This window comes from Pholcus phalangioides, unplaced genomic scaffold (genome assembly GCF_987345545.1).
Source record: "Pholcus phalangioides strain wild (caught in Gottingen) unplaced genomic scaffold, Ppha-v1.0 ptg000027l_1, whole genome shotgun sequence".
NCBI classification, from domain to species: domain Eukaryota; kingdom Metazoa; phylum Arthropoda; class Arachnida; order Araneae; family Pholcidae; genus Pholcus; species Pholcus phalangioides.
The window spans coordinates 13,543,016-13,568,605 of NW_028301617.1; the positions used below are offsets into that span (position 1 = coordinate 13,543,016).

Sequence of the window (25,590 nt, forward strand, 5' to 3'; positions counted from 1 at the left end):
ATCAAGGTTCACCCTCTACCGTCCGGATGGCAGGGTCTGGCGTCTGCCTGGAGAACGTCTCCTGCCAGAATGCATTGTGCCAACAGTCAAGTTCGAAGGAGGTGGAATTATGGTCTGGGGGTGTTTCTCCTGGTATGGACTGGGACCCTTGGTCCCCATTCATGGTAAGCTCAACGCCGATGCCTACTGCACTATTTTGGATGACAATGTGCTTCCTACGTTGTGGCAGTTTTACGGGGTGGACCCCCGTTACTTCCAGGACGACAATGCCAGCTGTCATACTGCGAGGTTAACCAAGGCTTGGTATGGTGCCAATGGGGTTCATCGAATGGACTGGCCTGCCCAGAGCCCAGACCCTATAGAGAACCTCTGGGACGAGTTGGATCGCCGAATTAAGGGGTGCCCTACCCGTCCAAAATCGGTGAAGGAACTGACATGTCTTCTCCAAGCCGAGTGGAAGAAAATACCACTAGCCGTCACACAAGGACTTGTGGAAAGTATGCCCCGGAGGGTTCACGCTGTAATTGCCTCTCGTGGAGGCTCTACCAACTATTGATTTTGAATAAAGTTAGTTTTTCTTTCCTATCACAGGTGTCCAAATACTTATTGGTAGATAGTGTATGTATGTGTATATATATATATATATATGCGCATTTCGAACCCCTGATTGTGACCCCCTGACAGTGAACTCCCTTTTACAGACGAATTTCTTGTTCGGTGTCCGCAAAATATTATTTTTAATATTGTTTATTACAAAAAAACTGGCTTTACACAAATTTGATGTTAAGAAAAGAATTACAGAACAGTCTCAATAATCCGAGGTGAGCGGGACCGAGACTACCTCGGATTATATACAGGGTGTCCTGTAAGTGCTAGCACAGCCTTTATCTCATCAACCGTCCGTAGTAGAGGTATAATTCCAATTTGAATAATGCTTAACAGGCGTTCAAAAATTACCCTATACCAGTTTTCAGAGTGAAAATCCACTGTGTAACAAAATAAAAATCTAAATTTTTATATTGTCCCCCCTGTGCTTCAACTTTCAATGAGAAAGTTGATGCCCTGTCTCTCCTGATGCCAAATAAAAAAAAAAAAAAAAAAAAAAAAATTCATATTTCTAAGTGCAATATTCGCAGACGTATAGGAATTCGAAAAACGGAGGAAATTTAATAAACAATGTTAAATGCGGGTAAAACGGTTCTGCCGCATTTAACACTGTTCTTTGGACGGTTGCTGATTGATAACCGCTCACGCCTAGAGCTGTTGTGCAAGACAACTTCCTCTCTTCACCTCCTGGGAGGCTCGGTCGTGTCGGAGAGCCTCTTCTATTTATTAAACAAATGAAATAATTATATACATTCTATGGAAACAATCAGGATTAACATAAGAGAAAATGGAATAACAATAAAATAAATGTACCAAAAAAGATTAAGCACACGCTAATTTACACCAATCAGCAACGAACCACTATATACATTCTATGGAAACAATCAATCAGAAAACATTGAGCACGATTCAATCAAGATTATTGACATGAACTACTATATACATTCTATGGAAACAATCAGAGAACTTTGAGCACGATACAATCAGAATTAACAAAAGAGAGAAATGAAATAATAATAAAATATATATGCCAAAGAAAAAAGATTAAGCACACGCTAATTTACACTGATTATGTACATTTACATCTGGATGCTGTAATTGGGATGTAGAGGGTATCTCCGAGGGAAGAAGGGCTGCCTGGATTGATCTTTCTTTACTCTTGTGATCATGGGAGGCTGGCTAGGAATTTTTTGTCTTGGGAGCCGTTCAAGTATTACGTCATCATCGATGGGGGGGGGGGGGTTCCGATTTGCTGACTTTTGATGACAAGGGGGAGGGGATTTGGATAATGCTTACGTCATCATCCACCCTTTATGAAAATATGAAATTCTTTTTTCTTTTACTGGCGTCTTACTCCGTGCGCCAAAAACGAGAAAAACCTTTCGATAGTTCGTGGACACTTGAAGCAACATTTCCCCCTCCCCCTATTGATAAGTGCCCTAGAGCCACTTTAGTAATCTCTAAATGTTTTGCGGATCCAAGTGATCTGAAAATGTGTCCGGGCCGCTTAGGTGCTCTGGAACTGTGCCACGCATCGCTCAAGTGATCCGTAATTATATGCCACGGATCACTTAAATAATCCGAGAATGTGCCGGGGGTAACTTGAGATTAGAACCGCACTGGGGGGGGGGGGCACTTAAGTGCTCTAAAACTACGTCACATGTCATGCAAGGGATCTCTAAATGTGTCACGGATCGCTTAAGTGTTCTAGAACTGTGTCCCGGGTCATTTAAGTAATCTGAAAATGTGCCACGGGCCGCTTAAATGTTCTGGAATTGTACCACTGGGCACTTAAGCGATCTGTAAATGTGCCGCTTAGTTCATTTTTACAAAATTAGGTTTGAGGAGGGCAGGCCGCATCAGATAACCCCCAGGGCCATATTTGGTCCGCGGGCCTTTATGCGATTTATCATTATATGGCTTAGAGAGTGAGCCGCAATGAATTTATTAAAGATAAATTTTGAGTTCATAGCCTTCAAATAACATTGAAATAAATTAACAGAAATTGATTATAACAACATATAAAGGTATTTTCTTCCAAAATTTCAATTAAAAAAAATATTATTTTGCATTAAAAAATAAACTTTTGATCGTTGAGGGGGGCTCGTCCCCCCCCCCTCCCCCCCCATGCACGTCTCTGATCCCACCAATATGCGTTAGGATTCAGAAGGGCAGAGCTGATGACGAAAATTTGCTGACAAGGGGGGGGGGGTGGTCAAAATTTGCTTACGTAATACTTGAACGGCCCCCTGGCTCTGAAGCGGTATATTCGGAATCGTCAGTCCGGCTAACCGGACGTCTGAATTCAGTTTTGCATGTTTCAAAACGTTTCACAAGTTTTATTATGCGATTCACATTCATCGGATTTCTGATGATGCGTCGTTTCCAGAGTGTGTCAGCCAGTCGTCCGGGTCTGGTAATTTGAAATGGAACTCTTTAGCCCAAAGCTGCATTAAGAGTCTTAGTTAAGTTTAGTTAGTTAAGTTAAGAGTTAAGTTAATCTTTCAAGCGGCTTTGCTTTAGCCCGTTCACATGTGCAAGATTGGGGGTCACATTGGTGATAATTACCGGCATGGCAACTTTTTCCCCCTCGCAGGGAAAAAAAAAGGTGGGAGAGTAGCTCATCAAGAAAGCCCATTTTTCTAGGTGTGGATTGGTGGTCGACACCGACCTTCTCTTCCATAATCCTTTGCGCCGCGAAACCTACTGCAAGTTCCTTCGTCAGCGATCTTGAATCAACCACTTCCGTTAAACCCACGTAAACAGTCACGACTTCCGGAAAGAAGAGGGGGATTACCGGCTTAAACTAAACGTCGTGTGAATGGTTTGTAGCGAAAATCCCTGTTACCGGGAACTTCCCGGGATGTTTTATTTTTTATTATACATGTGAACGGGGCTTTTGGCCTTGTGGCACTGAGATGAAATGAAAATTTTTCCCCTTTTTCGCAGAGGCTCTATTTTGAATCTTGCCAGATAGGCCGGGAATGGCCCGTGTTCGGTGAAAAAGATGGTGATATTTCTGGGCCATAGTAAGTGGTGTATACCGACTTTGGATAGAATTTTGTGAATCTTACGCCCTGTATATTCAGTATCCCATCTTTCTTGCCAGTGATGTAATGATTCTTGCATACATTCTTGCATACACTTTCTTTTGCAGGACGGTTGCTGAGATAAAGACCACGCTAGCACTTACAGGATACCCTGTATACTGAAAATTCAGATTATCCGAAAAACAATGGGAAAAATCTTTCGGGGGGGGGGGGGAGGAAAATATAGGGTCTATTCCTGGTTCACTGACTGATTGGAACTTATTCCCAGCTGATGACATTGTTATTGTTTTCTTTGGACCTACGCATTCGCACTTACTCTCTTATCCCTTTTCAGTTCTTGATTCACTGAAATTGGGGCTGCAAAGACCCATGCCCTCTTTATAATTTGAGCAGACGGAGGTCCCAGCACTGGGTACCCGATATAAAGATATGATTTTGTTTTTCTACACATTTATTACAAATACAAATACAACGCCACAACAGGCAAATTGCCCAACGAGGTGGCTGACTTAAGAACATCATGGATCCCCGAGCCATTTTTTGGAGGCCCTACCTACTACTACTACACCACTCATGCCAAAATTTTTGACTCTAGCAAAAAAAGCCTAGTAGGCTCCAACATACCCCATTTTTTTTCTTAAAATGTTCTACTTTAAGAAAAAAATGGTATGCTAGAGCCGCCTAAACATCTTTTTTCATTTATTCACTAAATTTACTGATAAATTTCATTTTACCGAAGAGGCCACAAAGCGCCAAGGGCTCCACAGAGCACCGGTTGTGCACTACTGATTTAATCAATCTGATTTACAGAGAAATGAATTAATGACTATTTACAGGTGAATGACATAATAAATGATAAATAAAACTATTTAATGATAAATAAGACAGACAGGTGAAAGATGACATAATAAATGATAAATAATGACTATTTACATAATTTTCCTAATAATATGAAATTCATCCTCCTAAGGAGCTTATGGGTAGTTTAGCATGAGTTCCACGCTTGGTGAAGCTGCTTCTGATGCTCGCAGAACTTGTTCCAGAGAAAACGTTTCGTAGTAGGTGGTCCCATCTATCAGTTGATGGCAGCACCATATAACAAGCATTACATAAACTTCACGGAAAAGGTTCACAATACGAACATGCTCATTCCAACATGTACCAGTTCAGTAGGGGTCATTCAAGTATTATGTCAGCATCGATGGGGGTTCCGATTTGCTGACTTTTGATGACAAAGGGGGGGGGGAAGGGTTGGGTAATGCTTACGTCATCAACCACCCTTTATGAAAATATGAAATATTCTTAATGGCATCTTACTCGGCGCGCCAAAAACGAGAAAAATCTTTCGCTAGTTTGTGGGCACCTGAACTAACATTCTTTCTAATGATAAATCCCTTACCGAACCACTTCAGTCATAGGCGTACGCAGAATTTTTCCTTCTGGGGGTTTACGTTTTTTCCTGAAAAATAACACCATAATCTTGGCTCAAGAAAGGGGGGGGGGTTAGAACCCCAAAACCCCCTTTCCGTAAGCCAATGACTTCAGCGATCTCTAAATGGTGGTCAAGTGGTTATAGTGACGAACTCGCATAGCGAGGATCCGGGTTCGAACCCCACCGGCGCCACAGTGGTGGTCAGCTGAAGTTGGTTCTTTGTGGTTTCCAACTTCAAGGCGCGAATGCGAGCCGATCTCCGTGTTGAAAAGTTTCGCCACAGAGAGCAACAGGCCTACAACGTAACAAATATTCAATCATTACACTTCACTCATAATTTGAAGTATAGATGGCAGCACTGAAATATCAAGCACAACACTAGCTACACACTCAGACTGTTAGGTGCACTCACTCTGTTCCGGGCTTTGCCACGAAGCTGGGCTGGAAGAGATCTCAGCAAAGAGGTAAGTCCGGTGGCAGAGCCCCTGGCATTCATTCAGTTAGCGATCTCTAAATGTTTCACGGATCCTTCAAGTGCTCAGGAAATGTTTCCGGCTGCTTAAGTGCTCTGGGGAACTGTGCAACGCATCATTTAAGCGATCCGTAATTATGCCACGGATCACTTAAGTAATCTGGGAATTTTCTGCGGGCAACTTGATTGATGTAGAACTGCACTGGGAAGCCGCTTAAGTGCTCTAAAATTGTGCCACGTCACTCAAGGGATTTCTAAATGTGTCACGGATCGTTAAAGTGTTCTGGAACTGTGTCACGAGTTACTAAAGTGATCAAGGAAACACTTATTTTCCGGATATTTTTGCTGAGGCGAACTCGGAAGAAAAGTCATCACGCCTCCGCCGGGACTCGAACCGAGGCACTCTTGCATAACCTCGGGCTGAGAAAAAGCCATCTATCTTACACTAAAGTGATCGTTGAATGTGCTATGGGCCTAATTCAATGATCTTTGAATGTGCTATGGGCCTACTTCAATGATCTTTGAATGTGCCATGGTCCACTTAAATGCTCTGGAATTGTGCCACAGGTCATTAATAAATTGTTTGGAAATTTAATTTGCTTATTTTATCTCGTCAGATAAAAAGATAAACATCCTTTATTATTACTAAAAGTTTTTTTTAACTGTCTGTTATAATGAAGTTCTATTGTAATTTTTCACATTAAAATTTAATAACAAACCGAGAGAAACTCCTAAAATTGAATTGACCAAGTTTTTATGTATTTTGAATGGAAGACTAAAGTTTTGATCGATTAGGAATAATTCTCCATTTGTGTTGCAAGGAATTTTTTCTAATTGGATTGAAAATTCGTAGAGCAACTTACCTTCTCTTAACATGAGTTTCCCATGACAGACACCTTTGAGAGGAAATTTGATACTCTTGGTGGGAATAATCACGAAACCATCTTTACTTTAATGAATGACACCATGTTTTTATATATATGGGCAGTGTATAATCTCTTTTAGTCTTAAAGTGTTTGTATTATACGTGCATGTATTTTATGTTTGAACATATATGTGTACAAACGAGTGTAAGGCAAACTTCAAAGAATCAGCTGGAATACATTGTGGAGTACCAGCCCATTTACATGAAGACATTTCTTGAGTTTTAGTTACAAGACAAAGAAGGTTGTACTTAGTCTGGTGTAACGAGGTATAAAATCCATATAACTTTTCAAACTCGCTTTCCTTGTAAATGATACAGCCTCCACCTATTTTTTCTGATGAAAAGTTCTACCTAGAAAGTGAATCTCTGACTTAACCAAGTTTCAAGATCTGAATTATCACACAATCATATTGAAAAACATGTTGCTTGCGGCAATGATGTTGAAAATCGCTACAGATCAGTTATGTCCATTGACGATAAGATATAGCTTCTATTGGTCCATTCAATCAAGGAGGGTTCCCTGTATATCCAAAGAAATAGAAATCGCAAAATTTTTATATGTGAACATGTTAAAATATACGTTTTCTTGTGCGACAACATTAAGGAAAATTTTTGATTTATACTATGGAAAAAATGTATTTCTATGGATTCCCCCAGTGTGAACTCTTTTGTGCTTCTTTAAAATTAGGTTTTTGGAAACTTTTCATCACAAACGCCTCTCTCAAACAGCGTCTCTCTAGTGTGAACTCTTTTGTGAGACTTTAAACTTTTGTTATGAGAAAATTTTCCATCACAAACATCACATTCATATGGCTTTTCCTGTGTGAACTCTCTGGTGAGTCTTTAAATTCCCGATTCGAGAAAACGTTTTATGACATAGATTGCACTCATATGGCTTCTCGCCAGAGTGAATCATTTTATGAGTTTTCAAATAGCTGATATGAGGAAATGTTTTACCACAATAATCACACTCATATGGATTTACTCCAGTATGAACTATTTTGTGAATCATTAAACTTCTGTTATTAGAAAATTTTTCATCACAAACATCACACTCATATGGCTTTTCCCCAGTGTGAACTCTCTGGTGAGTCTTTAAATTACCCATTCGAGAAAACATTTTATGACAAACATCACACTTATACCGTTTCTCTCTAGGGTGAATTCTTTTATGATTATATAAAAGTTGAATCTCAGAAAACGTTTCACCACAAAAATCACATTCATATGGTTTCCCTCCAGTGTGAACTCTCTTGTGAATCATTAAACTTCTATTATAAGAAAATTTTTTATCACAAACATCACACTCAAATGGCTTTTCCCCAGTGTGAACTCTCTTGTGAGTCTTTAAATTATCCATTCGAGAAAACGTTTTATGACAAAGATCACACTCATACAGTTTCTCTCTAGGGTGAATTCTTTTATGATTATAGAAAAGTTGAATCTCAGAAAACGTTTCACAGCAAAAATCACATTCATATGGTTTCCCTCCAGTGTGAACTCTCTTGTGAATTGTTAAACTCGTGCTGTGCACAAATTTTTTATTACAAACATCACACTCATATGGTTTTTCTCCAGTGTGAACTCTCTTGTGAGTCTTTAAATTTTCCATTCGAGAAAATGTTTTACGACATAGATCACACTCATATGGCTTCTCTCCAGTGTGAATCATATTATGAGTTTTCAAATAGCTGATATAAGAAAATGATTTACCACAATAATCACACTCATATGGTTTCCCTCCAGTGTGACCTATTTTGTGAATCATTAAACTTTTGTTATGAGAAAATTTTTCATCACAAACATCACACTCATATGGCTTTTCCCCAGTGTGAACTCTCTTGTGAGTCTTTAAATTTTCCATTCGAGAAAATGATTTACCACAATAATCACACTCATATGGTTTCCCTCCAGTGTGAACTCTCTTGTGAATTGTTAAACTCGTGCTGCGCACTAATTTTTTATTACAAACATCGCACTCATATGGTTTTTCTCCAGTGTGAACTCTCTTGTGAAATGATAAACTTCCTCTTTGAGAAAACCTTCTACTACAAACATCACACTTATACGGCTTTTCTCCGGTGTGAACTCTTTTGTGCTTCTCTAAACATTTGATTTCAGAAAACGTTTTGCCACAAAAATCACATTGATATGGCTTCTCCCCAGTGTGAGCTCTTTCATGAGTATTTAAATGGTCGATTCGAGAAAACATCTTAGCACAAAAATTGCATTGATGTCGCTTTTGTTCAGTGTAAAAGCTTTTGTGCCCATTTGAATCAGAGCTGTTTGAAACTTTTTCCATGCAGCAATCACCCTTATGTGGATCTTCAATATGGAAGAGATCATCAGAGATTGGATCGAAATGCTTCACACTAAATGCCACCAGAATTGGAACACAACTGGAATCGTATTCATCTACACCATAACCATCATGTAATCTCATACAAGATGATTCTTCCATTTCAAGAGAGTAAGAAGCCTGTCAAGGATGTTGTTTCACAGACAGCTGGGGATAAATACAGAATCAAAAACTTTCCTTAAGACTTTTATGAGGATCTTCCATTACCTGAAAAAGAGAGGAATTATATCTTCTATCAGTGAATGCATATAGCATTAGAAGTGTGTGTGTGTGTGTATATATATATATATATCACCAAACTGAGTATGATATTAGGTAGGTACTATATTTATGTTTAAAAATGTGGTTACTAAAACTTTATATCATTTCATATTTGAACGGTATCATGCAAACCAAAAAAGTGAAATTGGTCCAACTTAGAAAAATAGTTTCCTAATTTGGATCCCTAGTTTTTCAAGTTGGATCAGTTATTGAAAAATTTTAAAGCAGGGTTGGGTTTTTCACATGACAAACATCAAAAACAGGTTTAAACTGTCGAAAACCATCAAAAACCAAAATGAAGGTTTTTTGATAATGTTTTGAACACAATAGGTATATAACCTGATGAAAAACTTATTTTTTTGTATACTACAATGTTTTATTTTTTAACATTAATTTATTACAAAAATTAAAACAAAATATTAATTATAATTTGCAATTTTGAATTTTTTGACATAAGAGTCTAGAACATAAAATATAATTTTGTGGTTCATTTTATCTAAGCTACTGATTACCTGTGTTCAATTTGCTAAGTGGATTAGAGCTGCTTGTTCAAAATATGTATGATAGGGGCATCACAGAGTTAGGTTTTAGACTTCAGAAACTATAAATCAGTATTAAAACAGTAAAAAACTTATTGTCAATGTTGTCAAATAGTTTTTTAAACCTAATAGATATGCTAAATAAAAAAAACACTTACTTTTGTAGATTAAAGGATTTTATATTCGGAATTATAATTACTGAGAATCTATTTTGATATTTTAAATTTTCTGATCTGCCCAAAATTTTATTCCACATGAAAATTCTCACACAAACTGCTAATACACTAATTAAACTCATTTACTTTCATCTAAAAATTTCTTAGAGTTCAGGGTGTATAAATTCACAGAGTTTTAAAGAATATTTTCAACCAAAGCAGAGCCATCAGGACTTGATACCCAAAGCATCTGTTTCGCACATGTGAATACTGCTCCAATTGGAAAATCATTGCATTATAAATGCTAGTAAATATACCATATCATAGTGCAGAAGTAAGAATAACTAAGTTTGATTAAGGATAAGTTACAGGAGTTTCTTAAGCTTCATGTACAAGCTAGCATTGCCAAATTAAATGACATTTTAGTTCTACAATTTAGTATTTTGATGGCTAGATATATTTCAATGTTATGCACAATAAGAGTATCTCAGTGTGTGTGTTGTGTGTGTGTGTGCTGATTATCCAGATAATGTAATAACAACAGAAATCAACATTACATACATGATGTAATAAACTTTTTTAAACACTTATCTGTTGTATAAAGAGTACAGCATATCAATTTATATAAATATATATATAATAAATAATATATAATAAAAAATAAATAAATCATATAAATATCAATGCACGCATATATAAGCAGTTGAAGAAATTTAGGAAGGTCAAGAATCATCTTGAATCAGAGAATGTCAAATAATTCCATAGTTTTCCTTCCAGTGTTTATGCTATGCTTTATTCAAATTGTACATTTTATAAGAAAAAAAAACCACATATATTCTGTCCAAAATAATTCGAGAGTGAAAAATTATTTTACAATCATATTAAATATTTATTCTTTGTATAACATAGTCACTTTAAACATTACATGAAATTGACGTGCACATTTCCAAAGGGAATTTTTATATCTAAAAGCAATATTTGACGTTTTTGAAAGAGGGTTTTTGACGTGACAGTTTAAACCATCAAAAACTGCCAACCCTGGTTTAAAGTCAATATCTTTAAACCTTGCTGTGACGAAAATACATTATTTTCACAAAGTTCATGAGTAATGAAAAATATTCAAGGGAAAAAAATATTTGTAAAGTAAAAAAAAAATTATTATGAAGGAATTATGAAATCCAGTTAGATTTTTCTAAAGGTATCACAATATATACAACTAAAATTATGAAACATTTATGACAAAAAGATTGTCATCACTTTGTCTGTCCTTAATTTCATCTTTATGTTATTATCTTCTATTGCCGGAATATCAGGCACAGCAGGGAAAATGAATGAGTTAATTATTTTATTTAATTTTCTCATGTAGGAAAATTCTATATTGCCTCCCAAACTCTTACCTCTGATGACTTTTGTCCAACATAGATAATATTTTTATAATTCTATCTTTCAAGCCAACTAGGTTAATTCATTTTCTTTTAATTTGCTCTTATCAAGTCTTTCAGTCTTTCATTCCAAAGCAATCTTCATCTCTTAAAAATGAACCATTAGCTTTGAACTCTTCTGAACTAGAAGAACGATTGTGATCAATTATTGCCTTTTTTATTTTTCCTCACATTAATGTTCCTGTTGTCTTTAAAAATCAGCTTATAGCATTTACTTCTTTTGCATTTGTTTTTCTACAGCTGTTCATTGTACAGAGTGTTTATTGGCCCCCATACAGGGCTCAGCGCGACTCATGGCCTCAAAACTAGTGAAAATAGTGACCTAAATATTTGTAAAGAGTGACTAAATTGTCGTAAAAAGTGACTAAATTGTCGTAAAAAGTGTCCAAATTTTGACATTCTGAAATCGTATGAACCGTTTTCACTAAACTTTGCATTTCAATGGAACTCTTACAAATTGATTATTTTTACATTATAAGAAATAATTAAATCAAACTAACCATTTTGTTAAACAGGAAAGTTTTGAATAACTTAGCAAATTTATCAACAGCTATGCGAGAGAGAGAGAATTACATTACGCAAACTGTAGGCAGCAGTTGTAATGCCTTTCTTCGTGCTGATTTCCACAACTCATCTCGAAATTAATTTAAGCAGGAAAAATTTCAAACAGTAGAAAGTTTTCACGTACAAAGAAATAACACAAAGTTTGAAGGAGAGAATTTTTTTTCATCCACACACTAGTGGATTTTTTATTCATGTTATGCTATGAATGGCAGCACACAAAATACAATCAAATTTTCTTTTACCTAGTACGAATTTTATTTACATATGATACGTAAGTCTGTATAATCTGTTCAGATGTGTTTTTCAACTCGTCTGAGTCATTACAGCACAATTAAAAGAAGCAAGAGCAGCAAATAATTTAAGTCCTATATTCACTGCTTGCTCTAGAAAATGGTGCAGCTTGAATTTTTCTAGCACGTGTTCGGGATTTACTATTATTTTTTCTTCCAATGTATCCGCTGAGGGACATTTCCAATTCTATATCCCAAATTGACAATACATTCAACAATAACATTAGAATCTTGTGATGAATTCTTCAGACATAATCTACAAAAAATATTTCATGATTTAAAGTGTTTCAATTTAAACTATTGCTACTAAGCAATCTTTAGAAAATGTGTCGTTTTTCAAGACAAAGTGGTAGAAATACTTCGCTGCTTAACCATCTTTAAAAAATGCAGCGTTTTCAAGACAGTAGTAGAAATACATTGATTTTGTTAAGCAAAGTTTATTGTATCTATGTTAAGCATTCCAAAAGTAACAAAGGTTGAAATTCTCAGCACAACAGATGTTTTCAATACTTATTAGCCATCTCCTGTTTAACATCAAGAATATTTTCTTAAGAGCTACATGAATGACAAAAATCCCATTTTTTTTCTTATATTGACCCATATACAAATCTACTCTATAATATAAAATCACAAACTCGAAATGGGCCTGTTTCTAAGCAACCAAAATTAGTGACGATTTTATGTAACAGAAGTTGGTGACGATTTTATATAACAGAAGTCAGTAAGGTTTTGTTACAAAAATCTGTTACGTTTTGTGTTATGGAAATTGGTTACGATTTTAGGTCAAGTTTTCATTTAACTCTCTTGCTGTTTGATAAAACTTACATCCACTTGTAGTGACATAAAAATTAGTTATAATCCAAGCTGGGCATAAAAAAAATTTAGTTTACAAAGCAAACAAATAAGCATACATCAGGGTTGGTAAAAAAAAACGTTTTTTTTAAAAAAAACCAAAAAACCGGGTTTTTTGGTTTAAACCAGGTTTTTTTGGTTTAAACCGGTTTTTTGTTTTACATAGTATTAACATTGAAAACAATGAAATTTCTGAAAAATCCTTCAAACTTCTAACAATTAACTAAAATAAAATGTTTATTAATGTAATTAACACTATTCCCATGCTAATTAATCAATAAATATTTATTACATTTTAACAAAAACCAACTTTTGCAATTTAATTATTTTTTGCTTAACTCAATGGATTACTGTGTGTTTGAAAATCCTTTTAATGTTATTATTAATCATGTAATATATAAAGGTTTTTCTCCAGTTACTTTCATTATACTTAATTAGGTGAATATAATGTATTTAATGAAGCATAAATAATGCAGATTAATTAGCAATGATTTACGATATAAAGGGGGATTATAACTAAGGTTCTGATTTCAAAACACTGTAAAAAAAGAACGATTGTCAGAATGACTGGAAAATTGACATGAATATTCCTGAAAAAATTCAATTTTATTTGATAAAGGGGAAAAAATACTTAAAAATGTAAAATTAATGACATCATCCAACATGTGGGAAATTTGCTCGCAGAATGGAAACAATAGCCAGTCATGGCAGAATACCTTAATTATAGCATTTCACGATTTCATAATTCATGGAAACATCACAAAAAACGAAGTAATTGAACAAATAACTACAACTTACTTAAGAAATGTTAAATATGTTGTCCACTGCGTGTTCTGGCTATGAGGTTGAAAGCACAAAATTTCTTGTTCAACAACAGAATCAGAGTATGCCATGGTCATAATGTGGATGTGCTTGCAATTCAGCTTTATTAAACTAAACCAAACGTGGCCTTCCCCCCCCCCCCCGTTAATATTCCTGAGGAACTTCTAACATATAGGGAATGTGCTGGAGATTGCAATTCACCAAAGTTTGCAATCTGACCACTGTTTATAACATTTTGAGGTACCCCCACAGCCAGAAGTTGCAAGGGTTAAGGTGCATCCTGTCAAAATGGGTCTTCAGCAGCTGCTTTGCTGGTATTGCAATGTGCATCTTGATAGAAGTTCTATCCACACACTGATGCTGTGGAAGTGCCGAATGATGTGGTTTCACAAAATAGATTATACTGCTCGCCAAGTACAGCATCATCTACTTGCACATTTTGCACTTTTTTCTTTTGCGAAAGAAATTTCCATTGCTTCAGGAGTATCCATGCAAATTTTCAAGTCATTCTGATCAGTACTTATTGTATAGTTTTGGAGAATCAAAACTTAAATTATAATCACCCCGTATATAGCTGATTATTGTTCATAAATCTGTTACTACTATACAGTAGAACCTTGATTAACTGGGCTTAACAGTGTGTGTGTGAAAATATAAAAAAAACAACTATGGAATGTTAAGACTGGGAGATATACAGTAGGAGATGTGCAACTTCTTATGGGAAAGAAAATGAAAATATATGTGAGGTAATGTAACTACTAGTACACTAGTCTTTGTCCTTTAAGGACAGCTGGTGTCTTTATTGGATTATTGGACCACCTGCCCCTAGCATGATAATGTCACTACTGTAGCTGCTTCTTTGTGAAGGGAAAAAGAAACCCTGTGAGACAATACACCACTACATTTAGATGTGTGATGCAATACTTATTCATGAATTTGCTAAAGATAGAGCATCAGAATGTAGCCAAAGGTTAGAAAATGTTGTAAGAATGAGAAATTTTGACTTTTATATATAACTTTAAATAACTAAGATACTTCATATGAAATATATATATATATATTCTGGCGACTTTTATGAGACTTTTTGAAAAAAACCACTTATAAAATCTTATGTCATTTAAAGATATACCATCAGAATGTACCCCAAGGATATAAAATGTGGTAAAAATGAAACATTTTGGCTAATAATGAATGAATATGACATTTTTCAAGGGAAAAAAATTATATTAAGGCAACTTTTTTTTGATTTTTTGAAAAAAAACTTGGTTAAAACCAACATGGTTTAACCCTGACATACATTAAACCCCCCCCCCCCCCATGACATTTTGTTGACTGTTTGTTGTATTATCACTTTATTTTAATCAAGAAAAACATTACATACACAAACTCACACAGAGCATTTACACTGCTTGTCAGTTCCCCTTCCCATCCAGACAGCTTTGACTGCCCAATTCTTTGGCTGGTGATGATGATTATTACACATCTTCCCCCCTCTTTTTTTTCATAGGTTGAACCTATTAGGGGGATGAACAATTCTCCCACTTATAAAGTGCTCTGACAGCTGAGTTGTTACTCAAATTTGATGGAGTTGCTGCAGGACAGTGTTCTAAAGAAGGAAAGTCCAATTATTCTTCTTTCTCTGGGTGGAAATTTGGTGATGGGATTAGATGTCTCCTATTTCTTCTATAGATGTTATTTCCCAACTTAATCAGATAAGATCTTGGGAATGAAGTCTTTTTTAGTACTGCACCAGTAGCTCTTCTGTCAGTTATCCATACTTTTTCCCCTTCCTGTAATTTCTTCAGATCTCTCACCCTATGGCTTTGGTTGTAGTTTTGGCACTGTCTTTCAACTCTCCTTTCTTCCTTTACCTCGATGGTTTTTCTATCCACTGCTTGTGGTTGCAATTGACCTTTGGCTATTGGCAAAGTTGTTTTAATTCTTCTACCCATCAACAACTCTGCTGGACTGAATCCGTTTTCTAGGGGAGTTGCTTGATATGCCATAAAGGCAATGTATGGATCTTCAGACTTCTTAATCAGCATTTTAACTGTTTTAACTGCTGACTCAACCAGTCCATTACTTTGAGGAAACTTTGGGCTACTAGACATGTGTGTAAATCCATACCCTTTAGAGAACGCTTGAAATTCCAATGTTTGCACTGGATCAAACTGAGGCCCATTGTCTGATCGAACAATATCTGGAATGCCATGTCGAGCGAATATAGACTTGCAATGGTTTATGACTTCAGTAGCTGTCAGTCTATCAAGTTTTGCAATTTCAGGAAAACATAATAGTCAGCTAAAAGAAGATACCATGAATTCTTGTACTTGAACAAGTCCATACCAATCATCTCCCATGGTCTCTCAGGAAATGGTGTTGGAAGGAGAGGTTGGTGCCTGTACTTAGATTCTTGGATGCAAGCAGTGCAATTTTTTACCTTTTCTTCTATTTCTTTACGTATTCCAGGCCAATAGACAGAACATCTGGCTCTAGCTCTGCATTTTGTAACTCCAAGATGACCTTCGTGAATCTGATTTAGAACTTCCCTTTGATGTATTGAGGAATGATTATTCTACAGCCTCTCATCACTATCCCATCCTGAATGGAGATTTTGTAACGATGTTGCCAGAAAGGTAGACAAAAGGAATCAACATCTTTCTTTGCAGGCTATCCCGTCATTGTATATGATGAAAGTTTCTGACAAACTTCGTCAGCAAGTTGTGCTTCTTTTAGTTCTTCCAGTCTTTTCGATGAAGCTCGTAGAGTCTCTTTAACCATTTGAACATATGCATCTTGAGGACTCCTGGATAAAGCATCTGCTGCATACAGTTCCTTTCCTGGAATGTGAACTATGTCATAAGAGTGTCGCATCATCCTCAATTTGATCCTTTGTAGCCTCGGTGACAAGTCATCCAAATGTTTGGTTTGGATCACCAAATGGTTTATGATCACTCTCTATCTTGAAATGAGTTCCTGTTAGGTAATCCTTAAATTTCTTACAACCCCATGCAATAGCTAAGGCTTCCTTTTCGATTTGGGCGTATCGAGTCTCAGCTGTGGTTAAAGTTCTGGAACCATAGGCAATAACACCAATCTGACCGTCATCTTGCTTTGGCGTAAGGTGGCTCCCAAGCCATATGAAGATGCATCGACAGTAATTATGGATTCCTGGTTGGGATTGAAGATTTTCAAAACAGGATCAGATGGCAGTATCTCCTTCTATTTGAGAAAAGCATTTTGCTCTCTGAGGTATATCCCACACAAAATCTATTTTGTTACTGAGAAGCATAGTTAGAGGAGAAAGCACTTCTGCATAATTTGGAACAAAACGAGCCAAGTAATTCGCCATTCCCAACATCTGTTTCAGTTCCTTCTTATTTGTTGGTGACTTATACTCCTTGATAGCAATGATTTTCTCATCATCTGGGTGAATTCCTTGGCTATCAATGATGTGACGAAGAAATTTAATTTTGCTCATTGAGAAGACACATTTTTCTTTGTTCAAAGTCAAATGAACATCCTTCAGTTTCTGGCAAACTTCTCTCAATCTCATATCATGCTCTTCTTGAGTAGACCCCCCACACTAGTATGTCATCCATGTGACAAACTGTTCCACTTGTGTTTTCCAGAATTTGTATCATTCTTCTTTGGAAATGTTCTGGAGCGGAAGAGATTCCAAAGGGCAGTCTAAGAAATCTGAATCTTCCAAACGGAGTAATAAATGTTGTGAGATAAGATGATTTTTCATCCAATGGGATTTGCCAGAATCCTGAATTGGCATCCAGTTTTGAGAACACTTTAGCACCAGATAAGAGATTTAGTGTGTATTCCACTTTGGGTAAGGGATGTAATTCCCGTAGAACATTTTTGTTCAGCTCGATCAGATCCACGCAAATTCTCACCTTTCCATCACTTTTGGGCACTATGACAACAGGAGAGCACCACTCTGTTGGCTCGGTGACTGAAGTTATGACTTTTTGTTCGACCATCCTTTTTACCCCGATTTCTGTCTTTTTCAAAAGAGGTATAGGTACTCGCCTTGGCGATGTTACTGCAGATGGAATAGCATCAGGCTTGGAGTTGTATGGAATAGCATTCCTTCATGAGTCCAAGTCCTTCGAACAGTTCAGGAAACTCTTTTTTCGGATCTATTGTAGTAATCCGTTGAACAGCGCTGATATTGGGTCCTAAGCCATAGGATATCAAAGCTGGTTTCCCAAGAAGACAGTTTTTCAAGCCATCGACGACATAGATTTCTTCTGTGCATTTCTTGTTTATATAGCTCAGAGGTGCTTCGAACATGCCCAGCACTTTCAACGGAGTGTTATCTGGACCACAGAGAGTTCTATCAGCTGGTTTCAAATTAAATTTCTGAAAAATCTTGTGATACAAAGTTGCAGGTATTACTGTATGATCTGCTCTGCTATCTAGTCGAAATTTCAATTTCTTATTCATAATACTTACAAAAACTGTCCAATCTTGGTTTGTGTTGTCTTGAATATGACCCAAGAATGAAATTTTTGAATGCTGGTTTGGTTTCTTTGATAAACACAAGCGTTTCCGAAATGTCCCAGTTTCGAACATTTAAAACATTTGGCATCTCCAGCTGGACATAATCTTCTCTCATGTTTCTACTTGCCACACCATTTGCATGCCTCCGAATGTTGGGAATCTGAAAAGTTCTTGCTCTTTGGTTTATTTTTCACACCAGACTTTTGATATTGAAAGTGATCAGATTTTCTTGAAGACATTGCATGTATAGGAATAATGGTTCCCGTTTCATTGAGTTTATGTTGTTGCTGCTTGATTGATTCACTAAGCCTAACTTGTTCTACCGCTTTTGTTAGTGTAAGTTCAGCATCCAGTTGCAACTGTTCACTCAGAGGTTTATCTCGAATACCAACAACAATGCGATCACGTATGAGTTGACCATGCAATTCTCCATAATCACAATGTTCAGCAAGGCTGTAAAAAGCAGTAATGAAGTTGTTTACTGATTCCCTTTCTTGCTGACCACGTTTGTTGAACTGTGCTCGTTCACAAAAATTGTATTCTTTTTAACAATGAAATGATCACTAAACTTCTTCACAACAAATTCATAATTTCCCTTTTCAGTGTCAGCCAACTTGAAAGAAGTGTAAATGTCCTTGGCTTGTTCACCCATAATATAAATCAGCGAGTTTACCTGCTCTTCTTCCGTCTTGGTGGACAGCACAGAAGCTATGTGGAATCTCTGGAAGCGCGTTATCCATCTTGACCAGTTTGCAGGTGTTGAAAATGTAAAATAGTCCGGCTGGTTCATCTGTATTGCTGGAATGGCAAAAGGAAAGTGCTCTGGATCAGCCATGTTTACTTTTCAGATTGAAAGTTCCTTGCAAGTACTGATTTTCATCTACTTGATGTGTATCAGAAAATTTTTTTTTCTCTGAAGCTACTTTGATGTTATGGCCTTTTACCGCTGCCACCATGTTGTATTATCACTTTATTTTAATCAAGAAAAACATTACATACACAAACACACACAGAGCATATACATTGCTTGTCAGTTCTCCTTCCCAACCGGACGGCTTTGACTGCCCAATTCTTTGGCTGGTGATGATGATTATTACACACTGTTTCTGTTGACTCATGATGCTGTTTTCCTCTAATTTCTCAAGAACCCTACACATTTTTTCTTTCAGTGTTTTCAGACGAACTTGCCCACTTTCAATTTCTACAAAGTTTTTCTCTCTATCCCCACTTCTATCATTTGTTCAGCAGTGGAAATAGTGTAAATGTACACACTGTTCTGGGGAAGGCGATTCAAAGGCATTGTGGTTGAATGTTCTGACTCCATTGCTGGGTGGGATGCCCCCCTGCCTCAAGGTGGAAGGGGGGAGGGAATCAAAAATTTCCCGCCGAACTGTTTTCAAACCAGCCCAATTTGGTGGAAAAACCGCCAATCTGGCAACTCTGATAGGGGGGTGTTGCTTTAGCTGTATGAAGAGAGAAAGAGAATAGGTGACCTTGAACCCATAATCTTCTTCCTAGAAGAAAAGAGAAACGTAACTACCAGAAAAGCACGAGAGACCAAAGTCGCGTTTTCTTTTCGCTAAAAAAGTGACCTGGGCCCAAAAATACATAATAATAGTGACCAGCTTTTAAAAAAGTGACTTTTCGGGGGAAAAGTGACCCATGCGAGCCCTGCCCCATAGCATCTGTTTACTTATTGTGGCTTCAAAAAGGAGCCAGAGTAAACTGTAACAGTGAAACAGTTTGAAGCGATTTCACAAAAGTTTCCTGGGCTTCTGCTCTTACCCTGTTATACAATTGTGATATTCACACCCCATGCTGATTCACACCCCGTGGCTGAGCCAATCTGGTGATTCCTGTTTGTGTCAATTATCTTCTGGTATTCCTTTTGGACTGTGGTGTAGCCACTCTCATATTCTCATCAACGTTAAATACTTGTGAATTGTTTAGTTGCTCTTTGGGAATTATCACAAATTATGGACATAGTATAAAACGAGATAATGCTATCCAGTAGTAATGTTGTGATAGCATCCGATACAAAACTGGTTTATATGGATGGCACACAGACTCTCGAAAGATCCAGTAGGCATTTGTGGTCTTGCGGCAGGATGACTTTCGTGAAGTCGCTTGGAAGAGAGGACTTGAAACTGAGGGCAGTGTCTTTCAGGCTGCGCTACATGCAATTTCAATGGGCACAATCCGGGCAGCATCCAGTGCTCATACTTTTAGACAGTGCATCGAGTCTGAGAGCAATGAAAAAAATTCACGTTCACTGTATTACAATGTTGGAGAGATTCGCTACATCCTCTGTGGAAATCCAAGAATACGGTTGGCCTAAGTGAAGGTGCACTCTAGGGTACCTGGCCATGAGCAAGCTGACCAACTCATTAACGAGGGTACTAAACTTCAAACTCCAAATGAACATTTATGGCACGGGAGTTTGCCCACCGATTATTACAGGAGTATCTGCTGAAGACCTAGCAATCTAGTTGGGATTCCAATTTGGCGAAAGACTCCTACAAAATTCAACAACAGGTCCGGTGGTAACATCATGTTTGGCCTAGAGAAAAGCTATTAGTGATCACAGAGCATGGCCTATTTCCGATCTATTTAGAATGGTTTCGCTCAACTCACTGTGCCTTTAATTGTGGAGCGTCTGGATCCATCTGGCACTATGCAGTGCAGAATGACCCAGTTCCACTTCGGTTAGATGTCAGAGCCTCATACCTTAGCCTGAAAGATAAGGACCCTTGGTAGTCCTATGAACTTCTGCTGCCTGATAGGTCTTGTGATTTGTTAAGATCCAACTTATGGTTCAACTTATCTAAATCCTTCAAAATTTTGAATATTTTCATTATGCACCGTTAATTATTTATTATTTTAGGAGTGGGGACTGCTAAGTTATGCATGGATTATCATGGCCAACAACAAAGAAACAACTGGCAACAAAAGTATTCTTTTCATGTAATGGTTGTCGTTGGGGCATTGTTAACAACAACAGGTATTATGAACTTGCTATGAAGCTTCCGCCCACAATAAATGGTCACGCAAAGTGTTGCTTCAACACGGCAATGCATGTCCCCACAACAGCCATCAGACCTGCGACAACCTCAGGCTTCACAGTGTTGTTACACTCACATGATCTGGATCTGGGTCCTTGGGACTATATCATGTTTGAGAAAATGAAGGACAACGTGTGAGGTCAACAAATGCAATGTGATAGGGTATTGCAGACTATTGTCCCTAGATGGTGCACCAACACACCCACAGAATGGTTCATCATAGAAGTTCGAAAACCCTCAGTTAAATGGCAGAAGAGCCTGCACATGAATGGGGAGTATGTGTGATGATGTTTTCCACCTGTGACTGCATTTGCGCCAATCATTTCTGAATCAAATCTATCCTGAATTGGGGGGCCGCTATGGTGGTCGAGTGGTCATAGTGGACTCGCATCGCAAGGATCCGAGTTTGAACCCCACCATCGCCACAGTGGTGGTCAACTGAAGTCGGTTTTCCGTGGTTCCCAACTTTAAGGTGTAACACGAAGGGCCCGCCAGTTACTGATGGGAAGTCCCGCAGATTGCCGGCAGGGGTTCCCGCAAGGGATCGTCATCTAACTCCGTAAAATGAAAATATTATTGTGCAATATCAAATTGCGATAAATGTTTTGCAATGCAATTATACAGGAATAATGTGCAATGTTTTTACCTTCATACCGTCTGTGGGCTGCGGACCACTTCACGGTCAATAATTTCATGAGTCCTTGCAATCCAAAATAGGCCTATTGTTGTGGACCCTGGCCAGGTCTCCAATGTTTACATTCTATGTGTTGCTAATTTCTATATGTTAGTTTTGGTAATAGTGTTTTATTTCGTATAAATATGCAAATGAGATGCTATAATTTCAGTGCCATTCCATTCTCAGTTGTGATTCGTTCTCGCATAACCGATGAGATGAAGGTTTTCTTCATATAAACCAGCAGTGTGCTAGACCGCTACGCTTTCACTTCGGTTTTGCTTACGCATTCATGCGCTCTCATACTTGAGCTTTGAAACCAACTATGTAGACGTTCATCGCTGAGTCGTCCGACCTCGCTCTGTACGAAAGGCGCTTCCTTCGTGGTCATGAGTTGACAAGAGGGTTTACTACTGTGATTCTGCTAAAGTAACTTCACCTCTCCTCTTGTTGGTCATCTCTTTGTCCTTTCCGGTGGCCCGCAAGTGAAGTCAAGAAGGGACGTCCTCTTGCCGGAGATGGAATGTTGCTGACAGACTTCGAGACATGTTTATGTCCATCCTGGACTCGTTTGAGTGGTGTACTGCAGAGTTAGTGCCATCGAGATTAAGACTGGATTGATCTTTGGTAGTCGGAATTGAGAGAACGAACGGACACATTTGGTGAGGTCATTTCCTAATATTTGTGATATATTAACCTTTTTTGTTAACCTTTAGAAGATTTGTTGCACAATATGTTAAAAATATTTTTATTTTAATGTTAATAAATAATATTAGTGGAGATAATCACGTCATTCATTGTTGTCATTCACAATTAATTTCTATGTTGGGAAACATTACAATGAACCACGAATGCACCATTGCAATATTATGATGGGAAACATAGGCGGAGATAGACTTGGAAGTGTGGGGGGAACATGGTCATTATTGCTGGGGGGGGGGGGGGCAAGATGATGATGATGTTGATTCATCTATACATATATACATTAGATCAGTCGACTTCACCTTTGATGCTGGGGGGGGGGGGGCAATGCCCCCACCCCATATCTCTGCTCATGATGGGAAGTCCCGCATATTGCCAGCAGGGGTTCCGCACAGGATCGTCATCGAACTAAGAATATGAAAATATTATTATGCAATATTAAATGTTTGATAAATGTTTTGCAATATAATTAGGCCTATACAAGAAAAGATGTGTAATGTTTTTACCTTTATGCCGTCTGTGGGCCACAGACCACTTTACGGTCAATAATTTCATGATAAAAATCAATGTGTAATAGGTCTATTGTTGCGGACCCTGGCCAGGTCTTCAATGTTCACTCCTTCTTGTTACCAACTTCCATATGTCAAAAGTTGAAATAGTGTTTTATTCCGTATATGCCGCAAAATGAGTATGCAATGAGTTTTACTACTCATATATGCTAAGTTTTTACAGGCTACTGATCCTGCTATCTGACTGGATGTTGGATTGGGAAGAATCCCTTAAAGGGTCACCACTGTGCTGAGAAGATCGAAAAGTACACAACAATCTGTTTTTAACAAGGCGTTTCGGCCCAAATAGGTGTACATTTGCATGTTCTGGTGATCCGACAATGTAATAAAGTTTAGACATAATGGCTTAGGGCCACCAGGCTCTTGTTCTTGTTGGTCTTGGCACGAGCGAGATGGAGTACTAGTCTTCTCTTTGAGACACCGACTCCTCACCTATCCTGAAATCTGGTTGTGTAGAGCTCACGTGGAGAACGAAGATCTGAGACAGGACAGTGGGGCAGAGCTGATGCCATCACAGAACCTCCATCACATGGGATGCTGAGCTGATGCAGTCTCGAACCTGACCACTTGGGACATACGCCGGTGATACTCTTACAACTGAAGAAAGGAGACGCTGACACGTAGATGTGAAGAACCTCGTCTAAGAGACTGATAGATTGGTGAGACCTAATCTTATTCATGTGCAATATTTACTAAAGAACTTTAAAAAATTGTTGTATTTATGTTTACTCCTTTAACAGGTTAAAAGTTATAAAATATGCAAAAACTTAATATTGTAATAAATTTTATTAGTGGAAAGAAATTTGTTTTTTTCATTGTTGTCATTCGCAAATGCCGGTTCTATGTTGGGAAAGGTAAAAAAAAGAGAATCCGGGATGTAAAAACAGCTAAGCTAAGCAAATACGTTACAATGGGTGAATGTGAGCCAATCCCTCAGTGAAAAGTCTCGCCACAGAGACCGATACAATGATACGAGCGAGGCTTACAATGATAAAAATTTTCAATCGTTACACTTCAGTCATAGTGAGAAAAATTGATGGCAGATTGTACACATTGGTAAAAATTAGTACACATAACTATCATTACACAGAAACAAAGTTCACGTCAGGTTCACAACACATACACACACATTCCAACATGTACCAATTCCTTAGAGGTTCTGCAGAGGAATATGGACGAGGTGCATGTGTGGTTTAGTAGTAGTATCTTGAATTAGGAGCATAATTTCTAGCATTTAAAGCAAGCATGGTGACAAAGTTGATATTTGGCAACTGATGAATATTTTAGTGACAATACAAGATCAACGTTCCTCCTAATTTTTTTTTCTGTGCCTGATTTGTACAGATTTATGAACAGTGTGGAAAGTGGCCATTACATGATTTCTTCTTCAGCTGTAACTTTGAAGCTAGTCATTAAAAAAACAAACAAATGAAAGAAATAAAGTTAGCTTGAATTTGTTACTCGCAGCGATTTATTCCTCTCCCTGATGATTTGCAAATTGTTGAACAAGATGAAAGAGCATCGATAGTGAGAGTGGATACATTTTCTCCTTAATTAATAATAATTTCATAGTTTCATAAATAATTTAACCAATAGTTATAAACGTCTATAAAATTAGTTGAATTCACTAAAGTTTAAATATGATACTATTTTACACATGTGATTAAATTACAGCCCTCGTTAGTTTTGGCCAGCTGTCAAGTGTTTTCACTTTCAATGAACTTGTTGACGTCATAAACAAACTCTGCCTTTTTCCCACCAGAGGGAGCTATCAATACAGATATTTTGGAACAGCTTTGGTATAAGGGACAGATATTTTAAAAGAAATGAAAATTTCCAACACAATGCATTGTTGCCCTGTAAAATTTTTCTTTCCATATTTATTGAACCTGTTCTTATCATGGCCTCCTTGAAGGGGTCAGATGACACCTTTTTCTTTTCTTGGCATGGGGCCAAATATCGAAAGGGAGTGACGATGGGCACCGGGACAAAACGAAATCCTCGACATGGGGATGGCCAACTGAGTCCAGGTCTTGAGTAAAACAATAAGAAGTAATGAAAACTTCTTTCATTTATTTCCATTTTCCCAGAACAGTAAAAAAATACCCTAATAACCTACTGACCTGTGATCGAATGTGAACTTGACATGAATGAATCCACACAAGGAATTAGTAAATCCGTGCAAGGTGGAATCCTAATTGAATCCTTTGATGACAAGTTATGACCATTTAACGATCAACAGCGACGAGAGCACGATCTCTACAGCAATGACCATTGGGTAAACATTGTCGTCTGTGACT

The 25,590-nt window shown here is 37.5% G+C and overlaps 1 protein-coding gene across 3 annotated transcripts in view; it reads right to left on the bottom strand.

Moving 5' to 3' along the window:
- The window catches only part of LOC149068493 (uncharacterized), a 32,215-nt gene extending 6,629 nt beyond the window's left edge, over positions 1 to 25,586 (bottom strand). Inside the window, exons 1-2 of one of the 3 annotated variants that reach the window (XR_016195185.1) lie at positions 25,414 to 25,568; positions 6,424 to 9,051 (exon numbers count right to left, since the gene is read on the bottom strand). Coding sequence is in view for 1 of the 3 variants with exons in the window: in XM_089251587.1 (XP_089107713.1) it covers positions 7,291 to 8,946 (1,656 nt within the window). In the remaining 2 variants the exon portion in view is untranslated. Of the gene's footprint in view, positions 1 to 4,915; positions 9,052 to 25,413 lie in introns of those variants that run through there. The other 2 variants (XM_089251587.1, XR_016195186.1) reach the window with 2 other exon arrangements.
- Between the last annotated feature and the right edge of the window lie 4 nt (positions 25,587 to 25,590).